Source organism: Streptopelia decaocto (assembly GCF_964273445.1).
Source record: "Streptopelia decaocto genome assembly, chromosome: 5".
NCBI lineage: Eukaryota > Metazoa > Chordata > Aves > Columbiformes > Columbidae > Streptopelia > Streptopelia decaocto.
In genome coordinates, this window is record NC_138659.1 from 40,685,464 (window position 1) to 40,698,597 (window position 13,134).

Here is a 13,134-nt window from a genome sequence, read left to right on the forward strand (position 1 = left end):
AGAACAGGGCTCTTACAAACCTTGCTGTCTGTGAACAGTTCACTTTGTTCCTTTCACATACCTGATTTAGAAACTTAAATACCTTCATTACTATTCCACACTTTGCTGCAAGCTTTGGTCCCTAACCAACACCATGACACTTAGATCCAGTAAAACTCAGGACAGATGTGCAACCCCTGTCCATATTGTCATGTCTGAAAGCCAAGAACAGAGGTAGCAAGTAGAAATCTAACATACAATCATTAGTATATACCTCTGTGGGTTGTTTTAACTTCTTACAATACTCTCACCTATTGAGTTAAACGCCAAGGAGCTTTAGAAAGCTCCTGCTTTAATCATGGGAGAGTCTATAGACATGTAGCATCTCAGTTGACGATTACAGTTCCTAGCAGTCAGGTTAAGTCAACATTTACATGAGACTTCATACAAGAAGAGAGACTAGTTTTCAAATTCAAGCATAATCCAGGGGGATTATAATAACAGAGAACTGTATCACTTAACAGATGGAAGGGGCCATGTTAAGCAGTTACACATTGGTATATAGAGTCCATGTAAAATTTAAGATATCATTAAGATACATTACCTGGCCCAGGAGCTGGAACTGTGCCAATTCACAAGTTAACATGCTGATGTGTAGATAAATTCTTTGGCCTTTGAGATAACAGAAAAGCATGTAGAGCATGGATTTTTCAAAATACCTTCAAAAACTCAAACCCTACAACAAACTTGGCCATCTACTTGCCTTACATAATAATCTGCAACTCTTCAGTTCAAATGTCTCATTTACGTGTCCTTTGGCACATTGATTGCCATGCTCAAGTAAAATTTTAAACTGACATTATACTGAGACAACTCAAACTTCAGAGGAATTTCCTACAGTATCTTCCTACTGTATCAGGAACAACAACTTAGTAGCACAGGTTACCCGCTCTTTTTAGACAAGTGGAACTTTACCAGCACATTCCAGGGAAAACAGAGTCCTTTTGTAGAGCACCCATAGTCTGGAAATAAGTTCAGTCCTTCACTGGATTTAAGGCTTTATTTTTAGAAAGTTCACTGCATTAAAGGCAGCAACATTTGCATTTTATTTGAACTCAGCACTAATAGGTTAATATTTACATTTATATAACACTTAAACCAAAACAAACTAAACACAGCCACAGTTTTAGAGCAGAAAGACAGACATACACATTACAGACAGGTTTAAAAGTAAAAGTAATCACAATTATTTCACTCTGGCTGATTTAGTCCAAAGGCCTCTTATTTCTTAATCAGGTTAGCAGGAAGAGTAGATTTGTCCAAGTCATCAAAATATGGATGGTTCAAGGCCATTTTGCCAGAAATTCTTTTTGCAGGATCATAAATTAACATTTTCTGGAAGAAAAAGGAAACGTATTTACTCCCTTATGAAATGACAATGAAAATAATGTTATTAGGTATTTAACCACAGTAATAATGAAGTAACCAAAAACAAGTTTTCCCCTCCATGTTCTGTGCTCTCTCATAGGCAGAGAGGTCATTTCCACCTACAAGTCAATAGCAATGCATAAAATCTCAGAAAGCAAGCACAGATTTTCCCATTCAACAACCAAGCCCATTGGGGTACCACATGCACTGAACTAAATCCAGAACCAGGCATCAAGTGGCAATAATTATTAGCCTCAGTGTCTCAACTAAGAGAAATTAGTAAGCTTTGGCTGTTAAAGCCCAACATGCTCACAGGGACAGGTAACTCTATGCTTGTTTTAAGCTGACATTGAAGAAACTGATGTAAAATTATTTTAACTTGGCCTAGTGCAGTCACAGTTAAAAATGAATGATCACTCAGCTACCAGATCCAGATAGGAAAGCAGTATAACAAGCAGGTGGAACTGAAGAAACACAGAGTTTTGAAACTCGAGTTTCTTTGCAGTAAGTTACTTCAACTGAAGACCTCAATAATGAAGTTGATAAGAGCAAATACAGAGGATGCCATAGCCACTAAAATAGCCTCTGGATCTTTCTAGCACAGGCAAGAGATGTGTTTTACTAGCAGTTTAAAAAAAAAAATCTACAGTTAATATCATACAACTGAGGCCAAAAAAAGAAAACAGTTAGCAGTTTTCTACTAGATCTAAAATGAGCAAAGTCTGAGAAGTCTTTTTGCTCTTATTTCTCCTTAAAATACATTTCAAATTCAAGTAATCGGAATTCTACCAGCCGCTTCTCTGCCATCCCCACAACAAGCTTATCATCCAGAAAAAAAAAAAAGCTTAACCCGTATTACTCTGCCCAGTATTCAGTCTTGACATTTAACTATCTTTAGACTTCATCCTACAGCAAGTCTTCCAAGTTGTTTTAAACCACTGAATTGGCATTTATATTCTCTGAACCCCTGCCAAATGCAACACTGTCTCTAGATTTAACCTTGTAGTCCAATTTTACCGTAAGTGACAGGTTCCCATTAGCTATACCCCAAAAACAACAGTATCCTCTAGCTGATACTGGAATCTAAGGTTCTCTGAAATTGACTTAGACAAGAAGGGTCAAATTTCTCCAAAAAAGGGATGCTGTGACATTGAGACTGTGGCACTTCAGCTGGTAAATTGACTGTTTCTTCTCTGAGCAGCCAGGAAGAGTCTTTTTCTGTGAATTAGCATCTGATAGACCAAAGCTTTTGATGACAGCCATCCAGTGCTTTCAAATGTGGGCCACAGAAGTCTTTTTGGCTTATGAAGGTCTTAAGTTTACAACCTTACTCAAGCAGCTGGTCTTAACACAAAAATATGTAACACTTTTTCCAAGATAGCTGTTTTACATCCTGCTTCCATCTGCAATAGTCTAGAAGGAGGAACTGACATTTTCATTGACACATCTGAGCTTGTGCTCCAGAATGGAATATTCAGTTAGTTTTGTTGCCTTTAAAATCATATTACTGCTTCAGGCTTAAAAGAGCTATAGGAAACTTAAATGGATTCCAGATGTCTAGGAATTCAGCCATATGATTGTCATCAAGCACTAATAGGAAACTAAAATTTCAACATTTGTTAATTTAAGACAAAACTACACAAGATTTTACAATATATGCTTTGATATTAGTACTGTGTTAACACCATTTGAGGAACTAGTAATTTTTTGCCTTTGTTAGCAGCAGCCCAAAACCTTGGTTTTGCACAATGAAGCCACAACTAAGCTATGGGTACTTAGAAGGCCTAATGACTATCAACAAGATTCACTTGCCTGCTCAATTGACTTTAGTTCGTAAATACAATCAATAACAATACTACTTCAAACTGATTTAATAACAATGCTGTCAGTGGACACAGAGGAATTATCACCAGCACAAGTCAGTTCTTTCTGTAAAAGAATACTGCTACATGGTTCAGAGAGCCAGCCAAAACAACTATGTATTTAACTGTTGTGCAGGTCTGAACTGCGGCTCTGTTCTCACAAAGCAAAATTGAGAAAATGTGGTCATTTGAGCTTCTTGGGTAAAACACCTTCACTCAGAGTATTTTGCCATATTGATATGGGTAAACTATTTTTGTTTGGGACTGCTTAAAACAAACCAGCCACACAGGTTATTGCTGTACAAGGTTCCCCCTGTACCAAGATGGTTCTGAAGTTTCAGCTTCAGTTTCATCCCCATAGGCAAGTCTGCACTGTATAAATGCAGCTTTAGGAGAACCAAAGCATAAGTTACCAAGGTACATTTTTATACATAGGTGCATCTAAGATCACACCCAAGATGTAATTTAAATTAGTCCACAGTGGCTGCATATAAGCTGGAAGGGCACTAAATGGAGAAGCCAGATGAAGAACTTGCCAAATAAAAGCTTAGCCTGGTAGTTCAACTGCATAGCCACAGAACTAAAGTAAACTCACACTAGACACAAAATATACCAATTAAAAGTTAATCAGACACAGCTGAAAATGTAAAGGCAAATTGGGACAGACACTACAGACTGGCTTAAACTAAGTCCCTGGTTTCACAGCTAACCAATAAATTCAGCTACTTCTATTACTGTTTGTCACTTAAGACCACCATGAAATCTTCACCAAGATGAGGCTACAAGGATTAATCCATATGCAACCATAAGAGAAAAACATTTCCAACTGGAAAAACATTTTAACTGGATCAACAGTCATACAGCCCCATTACAGTTAGTGCTGGCACCAGAAAAGGGACAGCTACAGTTTGTGGGCAGGAGCCTCCCCTTAAACGTGTTTGTAAAAGCTCAACCTCACTTGCAAGTTGCACCTGGCTTATTAGTATAAAAAAATCTGAGGCATAATTGCTTAATGAGAAGTAGTCTAGTCACATGTTATTTATGAAAGAAGTGAATGTCACACAAGGTGTCAGTTCTACAAGAATGACAACCCATACCCAGTTTGAAGATCTCCATACATTCATTCCCGCCAAGACTGATTAGTACAGATCTATGTATGCTAGAGTATTTGAAACGACCGGTTGAGTTTCTTAATTAGCAGTTTAAGACAGACTACTTACAGACAGCAGATCAAGTCCATCTTCATCCAAGTTTTTGACATGTGTTTTCAGGCTGCCAGGTTTCCATTTTGGGAATGTGTTCTTATAATCTTGCAGGGATTCCACTTCAGGCCACACCTCATTGTTGGGGGTTCCTAAAGCTCTGTGCAAACATAAGCAAAATCCCGAGCAGTTTAGTCCAAAATCTGTAATCTGATTTTCCTAAGTGCACAGCCCTGTTGTACAATGTTACACAAGTAGCAAGGAAAGGTTCAGCCTGACATACCTGAAGATTCTGAAGAGCTGGTCAATCTCAGAGTCCCCATGGAAAAGCGGCTTTTTAGTTGCCAGCTCAGCAAATATGGTTCCTATGCTCCATATATCTACAGGAGTAGAGTAACGAGCAGATCCTAGCAACACCTCTGGAGACCTGTACCACAGTGTCACCACCTATTGAACACAGAAATTTTTTTTGTAAGTTTATAGAATCAGGTCCTCTAATTGACTGCAAGCACAATGGCTCATTCATTATAAAGCAGCATTCACAGGTTTTTTTGTTAGAATGATAACCAGTACAAGAAGTTTTAGTGAAAATACTAGTTTCAAACTTAATTTACAAATAAGTGTAACAAACTCCTTTGCAGTAGTTGCTACTGCAAACAATTTGTGTACAGTACTTCCCAAAAGATGAGGAAGCCTTAAGCACTTAGCTGCTACAGCCCTCAAACTCTAGTACTTTGTGAAGCAAAAATGTCCTTACAAGACAAGGAGCAACAAGTTCTGGCCCATCTGACTTATTGTCATGGTAATAGCGTGATTCACAAGATGCTTTGGAACCTTAGAGTAAACCCACAGTCAGGGAGATGGAAAGACATTGAACGAAGCAAAACCAAAGTAACTTTTTTTTTTTTTTTTACACTGTTAGTTTATGGCTTTAAAAGTTCTGTAATTCTTTTTTTTAGCTGTTTCATATTCAGTTATTACCAGGAAGCTAGTAAGCACTATCCAAATCACCAAGAGGATGTTCCAACTCACTTCATGAGTGTACACCCGCACTGGAATTCCAAAGGCTCGAGCCAAGCCAAAGTCCGCCAGTTTAATCACTCCTTTGTCATCTATTAAGAGATTCTGAGGTTTTAAGTCTCTGTGCAGAACTCTTCTTGAATGGCAGAAGACAATACCTTGCAAGATTTGATACAAGTAACTCTGTAGAAAAAAAAAAAAGTAAACTTTAGTACAAGCTAGTGTTCTGCAACATAAAGCTGTTCCCTTAACGTTAGCTCTCCGCATTGTAGGAAGAAATGGAGATCCAAAGCTTTGCAGATATTGAGTTAATAACAATCATAAAGCAAACAATACTTAATTAAATTAAGGTCTAGTTTAAGGCAGTTTAATTTCAGTAATTAAAATAATTTGAAGTGGTATTTGAGAGCAAAACTAACATTCATCTTATTATCCACAGCTGTTCCTTTAACCTTTTATTTCTTCTCAAGGGGTTAATTATACTGAAAATAAAAGCTGCTTATAGCTTAGGTCACCTCTCATATTAAGAAATTGTCCTCATTACCTTAACACGTGCACGATCCAAATATTGGCCAGATGGAATAGTATCCAAGTATTTCTTGAGATCCATGGAAAGGAATTCGAAGACGAGGTACAGTCTTGCATCCTGCATAAGAACATCCTGAAGACTAAAAATCAAGTGTACAATCAACTTCATTGCAAAATACATGGACCCGCAGTTACATTTCACCTCTCAACAGGGATACAAGCTGACAGTTCCAGGTTCCTATTAAGAAAGCCTTAGAAAGCATCCAGTCTTCAAAGATCAACAGACCTAGTAAGTTACCCTGTCATCTGGAAAAATCAAGTGTATCTGATATAGTGTCAGATAAACTCCCTATCTGCATCCTCTTAAACTTATGTTCCCTCATGCCTGGTATCAGACACAGGAAGTCTGCGGAAAAAATACTGTTGCTTTTAAAAAAGACTATGGGTGTTGACACCCAGCCTCCATTTGAAGTTGGCTTATTATAGCAGAGCCTGAATAACTTGGAGGGGTTAAGAGAATATTATAATAGGAACCTAGTAGACACAGCAGGATTTGCAGATTTCTGCTTCATCCTTAATAGATTATAAGGGTTCCTAAACCCAAGCATACATAGATTGGGATATCACATGGCTGGAACCTGGCCAGTTTTAAGGTACATTAGAGAAAGTATTTTGCTGCATCAAAGGGCAAGTAAATATTTTGTGGGGAAGACAATAGTTGTGATCAATTCTACATGTCAGCTAGTCACTGATGGAAGTTTCACTCATTGCTCTGATGTGCGAGCTATGACAGTGTCATAAAGCAACACATAAACCTCTGCTACGAAACAGCAAGGAAGTGATTAATGGCAGAGGCTCCCATAAGCACACTGAGGTCAAATGGTCTATTCCAATGTGGCAAATAAAGTCCTGAGACTGACTAAAGTAACAGCTTCGGCCAGTTTTCATGAGGTACACCGATTCTGATAAAAACTGCTCTGAAGACAATTTACATAAATTACAAAAATGTGTTAGATTCCTAGAATGGGAAGAGGCAGCATGAAAAAATCTTAATTAGAAAACTGGCATCAACACAGGACTTGGTACTATAGCTATTTGCTTCACAACAGATACTGTGTTAAGCAGAGTAGCTCTCATCTTACTAGATTGGTGGAAGAATAATTTCTTATCTGAAGGGAATGAGTGTCCTTCGAAGAGTTTAAATAGCAGTATATGCATACCAGACTATATTGGGATGATGCAGCTCTTTTAATAAAGAAATTTCTCGGATAGCAGTACTTGGAACACCTTCCTCCTCACTTTCTAGACGTATTTTCTTCATTGCAACCACTTGGCCTGTGATTTTGTGCCGACCTTTATACACAACACCATAGGTACCTGAACAAAAAGACAGTGAGACGCATATAGGAAATACCATCTTCAGGTACAGGTAAGTCATTGCAAATAAGAATTACTAACATAGGCAAGAGTCCTTGCAATCAAGTATTTTTGCTTTAATTATTTGGCTTGATTAGTTTTGGCAGTTTACGCATGCAATAGTGTAGCTTGTTTAAAGCATGCCACCCATGAACAGTATCATTTGTTAGGACAGGGTACTTGGTAGCCTAAGCATGAAACTTCAATATTTGAAAGATGTAGCTGTAAAATCAGGTATTAGTTGCATTTCAGGTTGATTAGCTTTCAGGTGAGTTCACTATACCTCCTCATCCCATCCCCAAGGGGTTACAATTTTGCCATGGGTACATCATATTAAAGGGTTAAAGGTTTAGCTGCGAAAAAAAATAGTGCTCCCCATGCAATCAGAGATCTATCACTCCATTGGTCAGACCTACAGAAACATCTGTAGCACAGTCCTCAGTGCAGGAGAGAGAGTAGTGCTGTTGGTCCCAGCAGAAGTTAAAATTGGAACCAGCAGTAAATCTCAAATCAATAATGTGTTTTAGGCATCAGCATTCACAGAAGTAGAACCCTCAACCCAAGACGTCCTCAGTATTCTCTTTTCCCCCTTCTTGAAGCATTAATTCCTCAGATTAAGCTCCAACTAACTAGTTTATTTCAGGAAGAAAGATCCACTCACAAGGCTTCAATTAGGAAGCTTTGTTGTAAGATCCAACCCAATGCTTTTTGCAATTACCTTAGAGAGCACCTTCTTAGAATACCATACTACAAATTCTCAGGTCTGCATAAGGCTAAAGCATTAGAAAACACATGGACTTCTACATTGAACATCGGCTGGATTTCCAGTAAAAAGGAGTTTGTGCCCAATGTCTGCATTGAAGCAATCTTCTCCACGCCCTATTGTAAATTAACTTAAAATTCACTTCTCCACAGAGTTTTTCAATCTGCTCTTTCCCTTGACAAGTGCAGTGACTGGATATAATCCAAGCAGAACAATCCACGAGCCACTACTCCCTACCAGCAGCTTCAAGCAAAATAAGTATACCACACAGTACAACTTCAGGATTAAGTGGTACACAAATTCATATACAAAGGAAAGGAGGAGCTGGTTTCAGGCCTTAGAACATTTTTTTTTTTCCCCTATTGGAGGAAAATTATACCCATTATGCCATCAATATACGAAGGCAGACACTTCTCAACAGTGATCAGTTATTTTAAATAGACCACGTCATCCTCAAAAGAAGGGCAGCCTGAAAGCTTTCATATTTAGAGATAATTACTGCAGTTAACCACAAGCTTATTTTGCCAGTTAGTTGAATCTCGGTAGTTCCTCTAATGGCCGGAGTGCACAGAGCTTCTATGGCAACTGGTAAACCGTGGAGTGTTACAGGGCTCAAATAGCTCTCCATACTTACCTTCCCCAATCTTCTCTATTTTTGTGTAATCATCCATTGCTATGGTTATCCCTGAAATGAACAGAAAAAAAAACAAGGGTTAACAGTTGCTGTCCTGAAGACGGCCGAGTAACCGAAATGATACCAGGTCTTTGCAAGCTCGTTTTGTCTTATATAGTTAGGATGCAACACAGAAGGCTCAGGGTTCTGGATGCCAGCCTCGTATCATTTGATTCAGTACACAGCACAGTCTTCACATCTACAAACCTAAACTACATTAACGGGCACAAGATACCAGGTGGCATTAGCACCTGGTGGGACTGGCACTTCACACCTTCCATGCTGCTCTAAACCTCCTTCATCGAGCGCAGCTGAGCCTTAACACCAGGTTCGGAAGCGTTAAGGGCAACGAGGGGGTTTGTAGCTACCTCCAGCTCCCGAGTCCCGGCAGCCGCTGACGGCGCAGCCGAGGCCAGGAGCACGCTGCCGCTTGGGCCCAGCTCCTGCTCCGCTGTCACAGGTCACAGCCCCTCGAAACCGCCCCTCAGTACCGAGCCCGGCAAAGGGAGAAGCCCAGCGGGCGCCCTGCCCCGGGCTCGGGCCAAGGGCGATCCTGCCCCGACCGGGAAGGGACCAGGGCCGCGCCGTGTCCCGGCCCGCTGCCCCACGGGGGAGCGGGACCTCCTCCTTAGCCCAGCGCCGCAGCGAGGGCCAAGCACAGCAGCAGCGGACAAGGGGCGGCCCCCGCGCCGGCCTGCCCGGCGCCGGCCCCGCTGCTGGCCCGGGCGCGACAGGGGAAGGACAACAACCCGGCCGCAGACACCAACGGCCGCGGAAAAGCGAATCTCCAGCCCCTCCGCAGGACCAGTGCCGGCCTGCCCAGACCGAACCCCCCACCTCTCCCGCCGGCGCTGCCCCGGCCCCGCTACCTCTCACCGGAGCCGCTGCCGCCGCAAGGACGTCCCGGAACGCGCTCGGGGCGGGCACGGCGCGTTCGAACTAGCCGCGCGCCGCCGCGCTCCGCCAATGGCGCCGCGCCGGGATGATTCAAACCGGCCAATCATCGCGCGCCGCACCGGCGGCGCTAAAGCGAGGCCGAACGGCGGCTTCTGTCATCCGCAGTAGAACCGGCGCGGCCGGGCGCGGGAAGCTGAGGATGGTGCTGGGCGTCCTCTTGTTTCGCGGATGGGGCAAGGTCGGGCGGGCGGGTAGTTCCCTGTAATCTGGAACCTTTTTGCCCAAATGGTGAGTTAGGAGAGCACTGGCACAACGGGTGTGCTGGAACAGCCCTAATGGGTGAGCTGGTCGGTGCTCAAATAACACGTTAGGTTATTTACATGGTATAGGGAACATAATTGTGCTTGGATCGAGCTAGACTTGTGGCTTCAGCTGCCCTTCTTAATTAAGCAAGTCTTTTGGATTTACGGCCAAAATGTAAATTAATTATTTCTGGCTGCAAGGGTGCTGATCTGTGAAGTACTGCTGTGACTTTTGAAGCTGGTTTTGAAGTACACACGTTAATAAAAGATCATTGGGTAACTTAATTCCCTAGAAGCTGAGACATACATCTCTAGGCAAATTAAAATTCTGCATTGCTGCCCCAGGATTAAGAACAGTTCGTCCCTGTGCTATCACAGTTTCTGAAAGAAGATATAACTAGAGAAGCACCTGCCAGGGTTTGCTCAGGGAGTAAGAGCACTCCCTGAGCAAACGTGAGCAGTTGCAGCCTCACTCCATTGGTACCCAGGGAAGTAGTAACAAAATACACTTATATGAGGAAAAAAAAAAAAAAAAGCCTGGGAAAATACTATTCCAAATTTTGCAAAATAGTATTAGTGAGAAACTTCAGTGCTAAGCAGATTTGCAAAGCAAATGTGTTTCTAGTTGTATAGGTCTTTCCCCTACTGGATAATTTCCCTGCGGGTTCTGTGATGCTGCCGGCCTGCTCCAGCACCCGCTTCTCACCAGCACCAGCAGTGCTGGGTCAGCACGGTCCTGTGGAAACCTACAGCCTCCGCAGGAGAGGGATACAAGCATCGCTCCACATTGTTGAAGTAACTGTGTTTTTTTCTTACTTCATTGCACCACCTGAAGGATGCCGCTGCTGCTCCCTCTCCAGTGTAAGCAGGGCAGGCTGGACGATGCAAACATGTGCAGCTGCTCCCCAAAAGCATTTCTTTGGGAGGGTGACTGGAGCAGGCGGGACTGTTGATGTTGCGCTTCCTCCTTCTCTCCCCTGGCCATCAGCAAAGGCGAGAGGCAGCCTGTCCAGCAACTCCCCACTGACACACAGACATTGCAGGGCTAAAAATTCTCCACCTCCCCACCCTCCTGGGGAAGCTTTTCAGAACAGTGCACATACACACAGCTCTTTGTTTACCTTGATTCGTGTATTCCCAGCACTTGCTGGAGATTTACCTTCCTAGAACAAGGCTTTTGTACGTCTGGGAAATCCCAGGCAGAAATGTGACCTCACATCTTGCGCAATTCATAGGAAAAGAGTCCGACATACACTGTGCTGCACGGATATAGAGAAACTCTTCCCTGCATGTGGGTAACGAACCCAGCAGAGCCAAGACAGCCCGGGCTTGGAGGTGTTCGACACGTCCTTCTGTGTGACGTGTCTCTTGGGCCTGACCCTGCACTGACAGCACCATCGGGCTGCAAGGGCTTGATGGCTTTGGGGGGCATTGCTTTCTATAGCTGGCACAGAAGTGCAGCTACTGCTGCTGACTCTGCTGGACTAATCCTTGCCCAGAGGCCATAGGAAGGTGTCCAAAGTCCACCTTTTATTTCAGAAAACATGTCTGGGAAATCCCAGACATACAGTAGCCTTAATTAACTTGGGGGACAGAGGAAGGTTAGCAGTATCATGAATGTTTAGTACTATAAGTACTAAAGTATACTATAAGTATACTAAAATGTAAGTGGATTATATATATATATAAAAAATATACTGTGTCTGAAAGTACTGAATACACTGATCTGAATTTTCTTTAAAGTGGCATTTTCTTTTTTTTTCCAGTTTTAACCAGCTTTAGTTTAAATAAACAGAAGTATTTCTTAGTTGTGCTCAGTCATTTCTGTTGGACACTAACCATTCATTCTCAGAGTGCTCACTGAGCTTTCGAACTCTTTGAGATTACAACTTTATACATATATCCCAGTGCCTCATGAGTTTGGAGTGGTGAAGACCAGGAGGCCCCAGCAGGAAAGCTGGTCAAAGGAGAACATCTTGCTCTTACACAGGAGCCCCGGAGCCTTACTTCTGTTTCACGTGCAAGGAGACTGTTCCACAAGCCAGCAGCATACAACGCTGTGATCCGTGCAAGGTGGTTGTCCCCTCGACTGGTGCCTGAGATGACAAGTTCAGCCTTTTCCCATAGCTTTAGAAAAAACACAGGAGGTGGGTGTCTTGGAGATCTGCTTGCCGTTGCACTCGAAGCCCAGCACAGCTGCCCTGCCTTCAGGTCCTTGTGACTCTGCCCCAGTGCACAGATTGTGCTGGCTCCATCACAGGAAAGCAGCTCAGGGAAATCATTTTGTCACAGTCTCCATGTTCGGTGGACTAGCAGCTGTGCAGCAACACCTGGCAGCAACAGAGAATGTTGTGTGCAATGGTTTCCGTCAAGAACAGCAGAGGTTGCTTCACCCTTGGTGTGTGCTGGGAGTGCTCAGTGGCCGAGATGGTGGATACTGACTGAAAACAGCTCATGTGGATTCGGGCTTGTCCCCGTCACTTCATGGCACAGCTCCGCCCGCACTGACACAGGTGCTGTGTGCTCCACAGCCACTCTCCCCACGCTCGCTTTCTCTGTCCCTCTCGGTGTAGCAGTAAGCTCTGGTCAGCTTGCTTGTAAGGCACAGCACGTGCTTGCCCAGTGTTTCCCTCCCTCTTGCTGTTGTCTGCATATCCTTAGGATATAAATCACGTCTCCTTCTTGACTTGTGCTTATCTCGGGTGGATCATTGCTTTAGCTAATGATGCTGCTTGAAAGGAGCAATAGCAGCACATTTGTATTGACTTTTGTGTTTGAGGGGATTTACTGTTCTGCTTGAAGGAACAGTATTAATAGCAGTGAGCCCGCTGATGGACAAAGAGGTACGGACATGGGAATCCCTGGGACTGCTGCACCCCTTTACAGCAAAACATGGATTCAAGTGCAAAACTGAGGGGAAACTTGGAGGCAAACAGCAATGGAATGAGGGTCTATCTTGACAATGAGACATTAATTCCCATTTTGCTTATATAAATGGACAAAGGGCATGTATATTAAAGCCTCTTCGGCATCCAAAACTTCCACTTGCTTGAACTGCATTGCT

The 13,134-nt window shown here is 42.8% G+C and overlaps 1 protein-coding gene across 1 annotated transcript; it reads right to left on the bottom strand.

Moving 5' to 3' along the window:
• Positions 1 to 1,025: 1,025 nt before the first annotated feature.
• Positions 1,026 to 9,845, bottom strand: CDK1 (cyclin dependent kinase 1). The gene is made up of 8 exons (XM_082054647.1): positions 9,748 to 9,845; positions 8,833 to 8,883; positions 7,240 to 7,396; positions 6,036 to 6,159; positions 5,504 to 5,674; positions 4,755 to 4,918; positions 4,490 to 4,631; positions 1,026 to 1,374 (listed from the first exon to the last, which is right to left on the bottom strand). The coding sequence occupies exons 2-8, from the start codon at positions 8,867 to 8,869 to the stop codon at positions 1,261 to 1,263; spliced, it is 909 nt and encodes a 302-aa protein (XP_081910773.1). The 5' UTR covers positions 8,870 to 8,883; positions 9,748 to 9,845; the 3' UTR covers positions 1,026 to 1,260.
• Between the last annotated feature and the right edge of the window lie 3,289 nt (positions 9,846 to 13,134).